The 13,777-nt window shown below is 39.1% G+C and overlaps 1 protein-coding gene across 1 annotated transcript in view; it reads right to left on the bottom strand.

Moving 5' to 3' along the window:
- Positions 1-6,853: 6,853 nt before the first annotated feature.
- ATAD1 (ATPase family, AAA domain containing 1) overlaps positions 6,854-13,777 on the bottom strand; it is an 88,756-nt gene continuing 81,832 nt past the window's right edge. The window contains exons 9-10 of the mRNA XM_012659744.1: positions 9,152-9,285; positions 6,854-6,999 (exon numbers count right to left, since the gene is read on the bottom strand). Of these exons, the coding sequence (XP_012515198.1) occupies positions 6,879-6,999; positions 9,152-9,285 (255 nt within the window). The 3' untranslated portion in view covers positions 6,854-6,878. The remainder of the gene's footprint in view (positions 7,000-9,151; positions 9,286-13,777) is intronic.

A 13,777-nucleotide genomic window follows, 5' to 3' on the forward strand; every position in this document is an offset into this window, starting at 1 on the left:
CAAAAAACAAAACAAAAAAGATTTCTCACCCTAAAAGGTGTGGCTCACGTCAAGAAGTTTTACCTCATGCCTGTATACGGCCTTACTGCCCAATATCTTACATGTTGAAGACCTGACTGGAGAAAACAAATATATGATAATGTGAATTTAGAGATCTATGCAATCTACTTCTGCCACAAAAGTTACATTGTTTAATAAGAAGTCTTAATGGCCTTCTGTGAATAATGAAACTCCAGCTAAACAGTGACTTATGCAGAGTGTTTTCGTGAAAGGATTTGCACTGAGGGATCAAACAATCTGGCAATGTTGTGGAAAGTTAATTTTTCCCCCCTTTGCCGCGGTCATTGTGCCTACAGAGAGGGTGGGCCTATCTGAATGCGGCAGCATGAGCTGTAACCAAAAATAACGTACACCATCAGACGAGTGAGGGACTAGAACTGGAAAAGACCGCAGAAAACACAGAACCCAACCCTTTCATCTTACAGGTGAACAGACTGAGTTGACGCACATGCGTGCTTCTTCGTGAGCACTGTAACAGAAACGTTAAATCAGCGTTATGAGAAGTACTGGTGGCACTGAATGAGCACCCGGGCCACTTGACCCTACAGCAGACGATACAGAAGCTGGGCCGGATTTCCCTCAGCTGCTTAACAAAGCTCCTTGGACAGAGGGCGCTTATAAAGCTGCCTTCTTGGATACCGAAAGGTCTAGAGTTTTCTAAACTCTGTTTAGAAAGCTTCTAAACTTAGTTGTAGTTGAAAAAAAAAAAAAACTTTTCCAAAGACTGAAGCTGTTCTTCTGATGGCTTTATTTCCTGAGAGGCAGTCTTTGTGCTTCATGCACAATTCATTGTTGCCAATGAATATATGAAAAACAGCACCTTTTATACATAGGTCTCTTTGGAAGAGACCTAAACTGGAAAGAGAAAACTGTGATACTTTTCATATTCTCATTTTTTTAAAAAAATGCTAATGTTAGCTAATTAAAGTTCTTTTGAGAATAAATTACATGCAATGGCCACAGTGAAGTTTGTCTTTCACAGAATATACCTATATATACTATACGCATTTAATCAGAGGTACTCACTACTGCCTTTTTAAAAAACACCTTATTTATTGAAAACATGAGACAGGACATAGTGCCTTAACCAAATGTATTCTGTGATTTTTAAAATATATTTAAAACTGCTCTTCTGCTCTAGTTTTGCACTTAGTGCAAATGATTATTTCTATGTACAACTGATGCTTGCTCTTATTTTAATAAATTTCTCAATATAAAGCTGAGTCTTTTCTGCCTGCAACACCGGGTGTGGGTTGACCACGTGACTGTGGAGGGCTTTGTGACTTTGCGTAATTGGAGAGAGGCAGCAGCAACTCTCTATAAGACTGTCATTAAGAGACGGTTTGCCCTTGTTCACATCCTGTTCTAAACTGTGCTCTAGTTATTAATGCCACATGGTTTCAGCCGAGCACTCACAGTGGTATTTCCAGTGATTGCTGGGTTGCTCAGAGGCCTCAACCCAGAATATCACTGCAGGAGGATCTCCCACCCCAAGCCCCATGTGTGATGAAACTACTTTGCTCCCTTTTTCTCAAAGGAACAGATCTTGTTCTCAACGTGCCCCCAATGAATTTCACCAGCAGGGCTGGAAGTAGCTGGGGTTTTTTTTCCCCTCAGCAACCCCTGCACCTCCACTAATGCAGAAAGGAGGGATACCTGTTTCCACCCATACTTGTGCCCTTCAGGTCTGCAGCTTTGTTTTTTCTCCTCGAGTCCCAGTTTTTTGCTACTGATCCTGGCCCCAAATAAAACAGTCGTAACAGCCAATTCAAAGCTGCCATTTACAGTCCCTCCCTCCTTCTCCCCAGATGTTACTTGGTGGATCCCAGAGCCAATTAGTAGGACAAAGTAGGGCAGGAAATATGTGTGTGAATACATGAACACGTCAGTGGTGCTGAGGAAGGACGCCAAACTGTTCAGAGCAGTGTGAAAATATCCTGGAAAGGCGTACATAAATCATTTGCTCAGATGATGGTGAATCTTATAAATTTATATCAACACTTTTATCAAGCCACAATATTTTTTTCCAACCCATCTTCCTTGCAAGAAGAAACAAATCTTGGTTACCTGAGAACAGCATGTTAGTTTTCTCCTCACCTTCCTCCTTTCTATTATGTGACTTTTAGGTCTAGCATTGATCTTCAGCATAACTTTCCTCACAGGCAGGAAATCAGCAAATTACATGGGCACCAGATCAGTCAGCTGTTCTTATGTCTAAAGGTTTGACGGAACTGTAGAAGGCCAGAATATGCCACCCCAGAATATACTTCTTTGGTATATTTCTTTATCCTATTAGAGGAAAGGGCTTGCGCTCTCTTGAAATAAAATAAACAAAAAACAATGTTATATACTTCAGTCTCTATTGTCCTTTTATACCATCAGAAACCAAATTTAAAAATTCAAGTACAAAAGTCATCCATCTAAGCAGTTGGGCATGTGGAAGTGTAACTTACGAGATCTGACCCAGTAGTCCCTGAAGGCCCATCCGCACAAACCCCCTACATAGGTTGCTCATACTTCCAGCATGCCTGCTTGTTATAATGCCCTTCATTTGGCATATTATCTATTGCTTTATGTGACCACTCAGCCATTTGTCCTTTTTTGTTTATCCAGCACCCTTCTCCACAATTTCCTTCGAACAAATTATCTCTCCTTTTGCACTTAGTCTTGGTAAGTTGGAAATGCAGACACTTTGTCTCAAACCATTTAAGCCAAAGTTGTTCCTGGAGGGTCCTCCCAAAGCCCTAAGATTGCTAGGGGTGCTTTTTGACCTGGTTTGCACACTCACTTCCAGGAATTTGAATCTTAAATGGGCAATTTAAACAGATGGAGTTCATTTAATCCAGGAGGAATAAAAGCAAGATTATTGAGCAATTTCTGCTAAGAAAACCTTCCAGAGCTTTCTAAGTTTCTATCCTAAGTCTGGTTCTTTAGCTTCCATTTGATCTCATGAGCTCTCCATATCCTTCGAATAAATTCTTTAGGTTAGCTATAGTTGGTTGCTTCCAACAGAATCCTAACTGGTATTCTTTGTAGTTCCATGCCTACAAAGGACTTTGTTTTACTGGATAGAGCCATTCTCTATCTATCTTGGTCATTCCCAGAATTTCTGGAAAACTATGCATCTTCAGAAGTGTGGTATACACTATTGTGTTCTATAATCAGTTCCAAGTTTGCATGTCAGTAATTACTTCAATGGTTTGGTTTTAGTTTTAAATCTGAGCCATCATGGTTCACAAACCTGGGTCCTGGATACGTTCCACACTGAGCACTAACATTCACTTAAAAGCACAAAAGCTAATATCTGAAAGTGTTCTCAGACTTATAACTGTAAATATTAGACAATTACAAAAATATACTCCAGTTCAGTGTTTTAATAATGAAACCCTTATGGGCCATTAATATTAATAGTATAAAGTTTACACCAATGTAACTAGAATATTTTCTGTTTTTATTCACACTGCTAAATGGTTTATGCTTGATCTCATTTGCATATGTAGTTAATTCGGTTAGGATACTGTATTTATAAGGTTCAAGTTCTCCTAAACACGGTTTCATAAACATGATGACTTGGGCAGAAATTTTTTCTATACATGTAAAGAGAGCTGTAACTTTTGAAAAGGTTAGGAAACTCTTCAATGACTAAATCTACAGCTAATTAAATAATGAAGGCCCTATATGGATTTCTGTCAGCTCTAGATGGAATTAGACTACAGCTTTATTTGAGCCATCCAGTTGGTGCTGGTGTTTTGGTCATGCAGTATACATGCTCAGTGTATCAGAATTCTATTCAATATTCTAAGAGATGCTAAAAAGAAAATTACATCATCCAATTTATTTTATCCAGAAAAAAGCTGTAACATTTATCCATACACACCACAATTCCAGTAAAAAAATTCTTACTGAGATGCTGCTGTTGCCATTTTTACACAAGAACACTCAAGGCTTGAGATATCCTCATCTAGCACTAAATCTGTAAGCTATAGCTACTTAATAATGTTAGGTTATTATGGTCCATATAGAAGAGATTACCCCAATCCAGCTCTTAACGAGTTCTGAGTCTACCTGCAGGTGGCGGGTTAGATGAGATGGAAAGGAGAGAAACAGGAAAGGAGATACTGAATTAACTCAAATATTGAGTTTCTAAACTCTAAAAAAAAGTAAATAAATAAAAAAGCCTTGGGAATAGCCTGAGACACATCAGACTTATCAGAAGTCTTCCAGCAATGAGGCTTTTAGAAAAATATCACACAGGTGATCCTTTCTATCTCGATCCCTAGAGTACAAGGCATAGGGATTACAAAACTGTTTAAGCATGAAGAATGCTTAAAGACTGAGCCTGGTCAACAGGACACATGTATCAGTGTGTAAAAGTAATAACATTAATAATGTGATAGCTAACATCGAGCAGTAACTCTGTGCCAGGCACTGTGCTGAGGGTCTTACATGCATTATCTCATTCAACCCTTTAAGGTGGGTGACACTGTTGCACCATTTTATAGATGAGAAACTGAGGCTCAAAGAAATAAGGTAACTTGTCCAAGGAGAGACATAGTTCATTGATGGGGAGTCTGGATTTAAACTCAGACAGTCTGATTCTAGATCCAGTACTCTGAAGTATTACCCTAAATGAAGTATCTTAGAACCTAGAATCCAACTACATATGTGAAATGAATGCATGTCTAAACAGAAGGACAGATATTACATGGTGCTAAAATTCTTTAAAATCATAGGAAAATAAAGTTTCCTTAATTACTTTATGGCCTTGATATGCCTAGATGAGTCCAGGTTGCTGGGTTTAGTGATTTGTCTAACTTCATTTGATGATTAAAACCATGACAAATTTAATAATTACTACTATTGGATATTTTGAATTTAAGAGAAGACAAAAAGAAAGGACATAAGGGGGGATACGTCACTCCTTATTTTTGATCAATATGCTACCAGATTAAAATTAAATGCTCACTGAAATTCATATTAAAACAGAATGATCAGATACTAGAATATATGTCATAAAAGTGTGAAAGTGCCATAGCAAAATAAAAAAAAGTCCAAACACAAGTTTTATAAACCAAAAAAACCCCAGAAAATTTAAAATAACTGAAAAAGACCAAGGATTAAGCAGAGATAAATCAATAAAGAGGGACCCCCCATTACACATTTATGAAATAATAGTATAATATAGTTATTAAAAATGGGATAAAATTTTTTATTTTTGGTATCTTGCATTCAATTTTTCCATCATCTTCACAATCTTTCATAACTTGCTTTTTGTTATCCAAAGTGTTCTCTTGAAACTTCTACCCCATCATTCAAAGTATAATTGAAGAATAAACTATCTATTTTTAATAGATTCTAGTGAGACATTATCAGAGAAATTAATAACTCATGACTAAAGACTGAGAGTTTTCAAAGAAATACAATAAAAACAAAAACATATGAAGCATAATTTAATCTTTCTGATGATTCAGAAGGTATCTCAAGATTGTACTGTGCCATTTTCCTCATGCTGTGTGTTTAGGTGGCTATAACAGAATTCTGGTTAGCAGACTTTTGAACAAAAAAAATTTCATATGTAGCTCACATCAAATGACTACAGATACAAAATGGAATTTTTGAGGTGTATATTTGTACTTAACCCGGGCACAATTTATAATATACTAAGAAAACTTAAAAAATTTAGTTACAAAATGAGTATTTTTAGCACATTTAGTAACAGCTACTTGTTTTAAACTATCGTTTCATTTTTGGTGACCAAATTATATTTTACCATAATTAAAAAACATATAACTTTAAAATAACATTTAAAAAAACATGGTTACAACAGAACTATTTGTTACATTAAATGAAGAAAAGAAAGTCACATACATGTATTGAAGGGCACTGAGGTTTTTCAAACCTATTCTTTTGAAAGGCTTTCAATCTACCTTTCATGTAAATAAATTTAAAATTTGAGCTTGAGCCCAGGAGTTTGAGGTTGCTGTGAGTGAGGATGACGCCACGGCACTCTAGCCTGGGCAACACAGTGAGACTCTGTCTCAAAAAAAAAAAAAAAAAAAAATTAAAAAAATGTCTCTATTCAGTGTGCTTGCAGAAAGTGGTTAAATCAGTGTTGATCACATGACTGCCTAACAACCATTCAATGCTGATCACTGAGTAAGTATTTTTATTTGATTATCCTGACAACCAGAATAATTGAGCCCATGTATATGTTCAGGTGTGGGTGATCCAACTCACCAACTGCAGACTGAAAAAAAGGCTAACACAAATGACAACTGGAAATGTCTGAATCACTGTACCTTTTTGACACAACCTTAATTAAATCTTAGTTTTGCTATATACTATTTGGTACTTTGGATTCAGTAGTTGGGATAAAAAAAAGTTTCTGTATTCAAACATATCTACAGAATGTCAATATAAAATATGCGGATATATACATTTAAGACACCCACACAAACACACACGCACATGTCTAAGAACCAGCACCTAGCCACATCCCCATTTCTCATTAATGACCCAATAAATCACTTATTACTTTGAGACTAGCTTAGATTCTATAAGGCTGCAACAACATATGGCTGAAGAGGTCAAACATAAGCACCCACGCTCAGGCTGGATTAAATTGTTCCTCCTCATGATTTCTGACAAGTAGTAATATCATTTATATAACAACTGTATCTCAATAACTTAGAATTCAGAGTATAAAACCATAAACATTGAACTCCCTCATGGTTTAAAGAGCACTCCTTCCACTCTGTTTCCACTGATAAGAGGGCACACCAAACTAGATCACTGAACTGTACAAAGGATCTTTACTCTTAATCCAAACAAACATGTGTTAAAACATTCTGAAATGCAGCATCCTTTGATTTCTTCATCTTTTCAATTGCCCGATGCAGGTCCTGCTGTTGCACAGGCCGAATTTCATCTTCATCATGGCTAAAAATGCAAACAAAACCACCAAACAGTCAAATAATTTCAGAATACACCTCCTTAAAATATTTTTCCAAGATTAAAAAAAGATGCGTGAGGTAAAAATAAATTTGTTTTCAATTGTACAAAAGAGTGTAACAATGAAGTCTCTTCACCATTCAAGACCCCAAAGATAACCACAATTAACAGCTCCACATAAATTCCTCCAAGAATTATCTATGCACATATAAGTCTAAGAGATTTTTAAAAAGCATTGACTGTTAAGAAGTAGGAAGCTAAAATGGTTGGCTAAAATCAAAGACTTCACACTGTAAGAATGTTAAGGTACAGAATGTTACCATAAGGTGCAAATACTATACAAAGGAGTGTCAGTTTACCCTTTGGGTAATGGGAATATAATTCCAATCAAGAAATCACAAATTATTCCTACAAAAACTGGAATTAAAAAGTAGCATGCCTAGGTATATATTCATGTGCATGTTTTGCTTTTTACAAATTGAAAGTAAAATTCTTTGCTATTAATAAAAACCTCCAAATCCTTCCCACTTCAATAATGAGAAAAACAAAGTCCAGTATATTATGGCTCCATTATAATTGTACAGGCACTTAGGGAAAAAGTTATGATAACCCAAGTCCATCTTCATTTTTCATACTGAAATATAAAGCCTTTGGGGCTTTGAGACAACAGAAAAATAGGTCTTTCCTTATTAACATAATTTACTAAAGCAAAATTTATTTATAGGTTGGTTATTTCTCCTTTTAATCTTACATACAAGAATAAAAACCTTTGGAAGCTAGGTTCTTGGCTCCAGAGGTAAAAAGGATCCCCAGCTTGCTAAAGTAATTGGATTAATTTGGCGACAAATAAATAAAGTGAACCTCTCCACCATGGGACCACTACAGATGGGTCCAGAACCAATGCATACATAGCTACTGGTTGACAGGGTAGCTTTCACGTATATCCTTTTTGTTTTTTGAGACAGAGTCTCACTCTGTCACTCTGGGTAGAGTGCAGTGGTGGCACTGTAGCTCACTGCAGCCTCCAATTCCTGGGTTCAAGTGATCCTCCTGCCTCAGCCTCCCAAGTGGCTGGGACTACAGGTGTGTACCATAATGCCAGGCTGATTTTTCTACTTTTTATAGTAGAGACAAGGTCTCACTCTTGCTCAGGCTGGTCTTGAACTCCTGAGCTCAAGCAATCCTCCCACCTCAGCCTCCCAGAGTGCTAGGATTATAGGCATGAGCCACTGAGCACAGCCTGTATTCCTTTCCACTAAAAAAAAAGTATTTGGTGAAGCTTGCTATGGTAACACAATGTAATTAAATACATGACTACTATAGGCAAATCAGGGTCACTGGGAATGAAAACCTTGAGGAAGGGAGATCTAGAAACAAAGGGGCAAGAGTTAGAGAACTCATTCATTACAACCACCAAAAAGTACACTAGTTTACTAAGAGTCTTCATTAGAAGGTTAATATTCTGAAAAGAAATGCAGTATAATACTGGTTCGGGGCAAGCGGCCTTTTAGGAAACTTCCTTAAAGCACATGGTTCACCAGGGCTGAATTATTCTAGTACACTAGTATCTTTGTTGGAGTAAGGCTGGTACAAAATTGGTTTCTCAAGTTCACCATACTTTGAAACTGGTGTCAAGTAAAATTTACTACAGTGATGAATGGTTTCTTTATTCAGTAAAGACATTCTTCTTAACAAATTAAAGTCTAGTCCTCAACACCCCCACACCCTTCACATTTATATGTGAAATTTCTAGGAGATAAGACATTCATTTCTACATGAAATGAACTTTAAGATGTAGAAGCAATCTAGCTAGAAAACCCTGTTTTCCTAATAGAGATGGGCCACCTGAGGTTTCTGTCAGCTTTCTGTGACCCATTCTATGGACGATCAGTAGAAATTAAGCTTTTTCCTCCTTCATTCTAGATTTTCCCGACAATCCCTTCCCCATTCATTTTCAGAACTCCCTTTTAGAAAAATGGCAATAAATAGATTTGTTGTTGGTGGTGTTGGGTGGGAGGTTGCTAATTCAAATTTACCTTTTATTGCATAAGCAGGGTTACTATTGTAAAGCAAAATAAACCAACCTGAAAGATCTAAAAGGTTTTGACAAATACTAGAAATCAAGTCAAAATACACATACCTTTCTTCTGATGTAGAATTAACATATTCTCTGACACAGAGAAGGGCAGCATCTCGACACATCTCTTTTAGGTCACTTCCTGAAAACCCATCAGTTTCCTGGGCAACTTCTAGCAAGTCTACATGCCTATCCACCTTAAACAAATATGAAACATGCTTAAAAACAAATACAAAATATACTCCAAAGGATACTACTGAACACCCATCTTAAGTTAAAGAAAGTTATGCACATTATAACACGGGAGGAGAAACAATGAAGTATTTTCAGTTTCTAGAAGACTTTTTTAGCCATAAAAACTTAGAAATTTGAAATTTAATTTTCATTATTTGTCATTATGAGCAAGATGGAAGTAAGTCTTACTAGATACACTGTGGAACGATGGGGAAGAACAGACATTCAAACACTGTTGGATACATTTTGGTACCTCTCACTTTTCTATAATATGTTGAACATATTAGTACTTAGCAAAGAGCCTACATCATTAAATTCAGAGTCCATCACAAAAAAAGTCCTCTACTTTACTTCATTTAACTATAATGCTTTGGTATTCTACCACCTCAACATGAGTTCAACACCTATAGTTTTGCTCCCCAACCTAAATTTATAGTCTAGCCAACTGACTGTCCTAGCCACACAACAGACTTGGGATAACATAATCATTATACTGAACTTATGTGTAGATTAAAAAGAGAAAATGAGCAAGAAAAATTTTATTCATGACTACCACTATTAAATGATTCTTATGTCTCAATTACTGTGTATGCTAAGTATCTCATATGTATTATTTTCATTTACTCCTGTCAGGTAAGTATTATCATTTTCATCTTCTGTTAAGACTCATGAGACCTAGAGAGGTCAAGAAGGTCAGGTCAGAGCCAGGATTTGACACAATATATAATCGTAGAGCTCCAGCTGTTGTTTCCCCCCCATATAGCTAACCACTTGTTATAAAAAAATTTACTTTCCCCCACTGATTTGAAATGCTACCTTTATTAATTGCTAAATTCTCCTTTGTGTTTGTGTAAGACCCAGTATTGAAATAAGAACAGCAACTCTACACAAGGACAAGAGACAACATGGAGTCTACTGCCAGATCTCTCATGACAGTGCTCTCATTTCTAAATTTGAGGGTTAAATGAAGAGAAATCATATATTCTTAATAAGAAAGAACCCCGAAGGTAGGAGTGGTACAGCAGCAATGATAAGCAAAGAAAATGGTAAACATATAGATACATCTAAACAAGCTTTACTATATAAACAGTAATAATAATCATTTAATTTGGGGTGTAGAAACAAAGTGGCACTAAAATGCTAGATGATAAGAACATGTAAGACAGAGAAGACATCTACATTAAGGTAGTCTAAGGTCTTACAACAATGCATTGGAAAGAGAGTACTGATACTATTAATCTACACTTTATATATATATATGTCAAAAAATATTAAGGGCAACACCAAAGGATAAAAAGAATGTGTAACTTCCAAATCAGTAGAGGAAGGGAGGACAAGGGAATAAAGAATACCAGAGCAATACTAATGAACATAGGACTTGGGGGGATGAGGAGGAGGGAGCAAAGAAAAAGCATACTATATGGAAAGTATTAAAATAATAAAGGACAAATCCAAATTTGTCAGTAATCACCACAAATGCAAACTGACTAAACTAGGCTGGTGAAAAACAAGATTAGATTATGCAAGAAACCTAAACATAGCTATATGAGGTTTGTAATAGTCACACCTGTGCTGAAGGGGAAACAAACAGGCTTTGTGTTACATTTGAAAGAAAAGGAAAAAAATAAGAAAAGTTGAAAGTAAAAGACTGAAAAAAGATATACAAGATAGATATTAACTAAGAGAAAGCGCAGTTCTAGTTAGATCAGATTTTTTTCTCAAAATACGTAATTGGGAATAGAAATCATGATAAATAATAATTCACCAGAAAAATACAATTTTGTACCTGTATATACACACATAACATGGCCTCAAAATACACACAGCAAAAATTAATATAATTACATAGAGAAATGGACAAATCCAAAAAATACTAGGGAATTTTTAACATACGTCTCATACACTGACACAACAAACAGTAAGTTCTTATGGCCAGTGACAGCGCCTGTGATCTAATGTACACACATAAAACTTGACAAATTCATTACAGAAATTTGGTATACAATTTAGATATTAGTTCTTTGTTGGTTATACAGTTACAAATGTTCTCCCTGTGGCTTGTGTTTTCACTTTGTTCATGTTATCTTGTAAAACAGAAGCTTTAAGTGTGATTATAGTCAGACTTGTAAATTCTCTTTCCTTTGTAGTTTTAACTTTTTTATGTCTGAGGAACTCTTCTTACATGTGTACATAAGCAGACAGACATATATAAGAATCTAATTTCTCTACTGTTCGTACCAGTGAAAGAGTAGAAATAACCTATACCTACACATGTGTTAGGTTATCTGTCCACATATATTTGTGAACTGATACATTATCAACTTCTGGACAGCAGGTTACCAATGATGGTGATAGGTGTCTGTGGGTGTGTGGAGAGAGGTTGCTTGGTTTGATCTGTAAGGCTGTATTTAATTGAAAAAAAAGATATGAAGCAAATATGGTAATACGTTGAAATTGCTTGTTAAATCTGAGCGGGAAATATAAGGCAGTTTTTATGTTTGAAATTTATAAATTTTATAAATTTAAAAAACTACTTTAAAAGATGTTCCTTCGAAATTACACTCTGATCTGTTAAAACTTAAACCACCAGGAGGAGGAGCCAAGATGGCGGATGAGACAAGCCGCCAGTCAGAAGGTCTCTGCAAAAAAGACGAATTTTAGAAGAAAGAGAAAAAAAATAAGCGAGCAGAGAAACACAGATCAGGTGAGGGTCGGAAGGAAGGGTGCCTGAAACTACAGGAGACTCCACGGGAAGACGCTGAGGAGGAGAACTGGAAGGAGAAAGGTCCCGAGAGGCTTGGAGACCAGCGACAACGGTAGGTGGAGCGGTGAACTTCCCCCTCCCTTGCATCTCGGACTGCGGGTGGCTCCTGAGCGGCTGGAGAGACCTGCCGACACCAGCCCAGAGACGGCTGCCACCGGTGAGCAGTGGCCTCTTGCGGACTCAGCGCCGGCCTCCCAGCCCCCTCGGGGCACCTCCCCGGGCACAGATCCAAGCCTAGCGGCAGACGCCATAGTACTCCATTCTCTCCTTACCCCTCCCTACCCGTGGGTGCCCAGAGAGACAATTTAGCCATCACACGGAGGCACCTCCAAGGATCGGGACCTTTCCTTTTCGGGCCCTAAAACAGACTGAGGGGTACTCAGACTGCAAGTTCCCTACCCGCCAGCCCTGCCAGGTGCTACTTGCCTGGGCACTCCAGGAGAGTGGGGCAAATCCCGAGGTGGAGTGAAATCGATCCAGCGTGGGCGCCCTGTAGGTGACTCGGGACCAGCGCCTCTCCCCCTGGCAGAGTCAGGGATTGATCTCCAGGGTCCAGGGGTCAGACCTGCAGACCAGACCCCGTACACCCAGGTCACGATCGCACTGCCCTGGGGCACGGAGGAGAGATCTGTGAAAGAGCCTACTGAGGAGCATGCGCCTTCAGGGGCAGATCAGCGTGCCTGAGCGGCAGCCCTCCTCCTAAAAGAGGGCTGTGCACCCAGCTCAGGCTATGATCCTGGGTAGGGAACCTCCCGGCTCACGTCACACCCAGGGGAGATCAATCCGCCTGACACCCCGCTTGCTGGTAGAGGCCTGGGAGAGAACAGGGAGAGGGGGAGATTGGAGGGGAGCGAGACCTGCTCCAGAGTGCGGGTCTTGGACAGCCCCACCCCCCAAGCCCAAACTTTCAGCTGAGTGGACCCATTTCAGCTCTTCCCAGCAGCTCTGCACAGAAACAAAGACCAGAACTTTGACCCCTGCTAATAGCAGCTGTGGAGCCTGAGGGCAGGCTTATCCAACCAAGCCCCACCCAGACTCACTCCCGGTCCTGCCCCCACTGAGGGGGAGAATAAGGACAGCTCAGGCTACCATCCTGAGCAGGGAACCTCCCGGCCCACCTCACAGCCAGGGGAGATCCATAGGCCTGAGGTCCTGCTTGCTGGCAGAGGCCTGGGAGAGGCCACGGAGTGGGGGAGATTGGAGGGAGCAAGAACTGCTCCAGAGTGCGGGTCTTGGACAGCTCCAGCCCCCAAGCCCAGACTTTCAGCTGAGTGGACCAATTTCAGCCCCTCCTGGCAGCTTTGCACAGAAACAAAGAGTAGACCTTTGAACCTGCTAGCAGCAGTTGTGCAGCCTGAGGGCAGCCCTGCCCAACCCAGCCCCACCCAGAGGTGGGGGGGGCTCACTCCTCCCACTGAGGGGGAGAATAAGGACACACCTGGAAATCCCAGGGCCCCACCCACTACCCGAGGCACAAGAGGGCCTCTCTACAGGAATAAGAGCTAGCTACAGGACCCAAAAACAGCACTGCAACTCGCTCCTCCCTGCAAGTGTCACCTATTGACAGGGAGGTCATCCTGCACACCCTTTTACTGGATCTACTGATTCATCATTAAGGGTGAAAGGATGTGGTCGAATCTCACCCACAAACACCACCTACTGGCTCAGAGACTAAATAGGGCATGTCACTA

Source organism: Propithecus coquereli, unplaced genomic scaffold (assembly GCF_000956105.1).
Source record: "Propithecus coquereli isolate 6110/MARCELLA unplaced genomic scaffold, Pcoq_1.0 Scaffold63, whole genome shotgun sequence".
Lineage (NCBI taxonomy): Eukaryota > Metazoa > Chordata > Mammalia > Primates > Indriidae > Propithecus > Propithecus coquereli.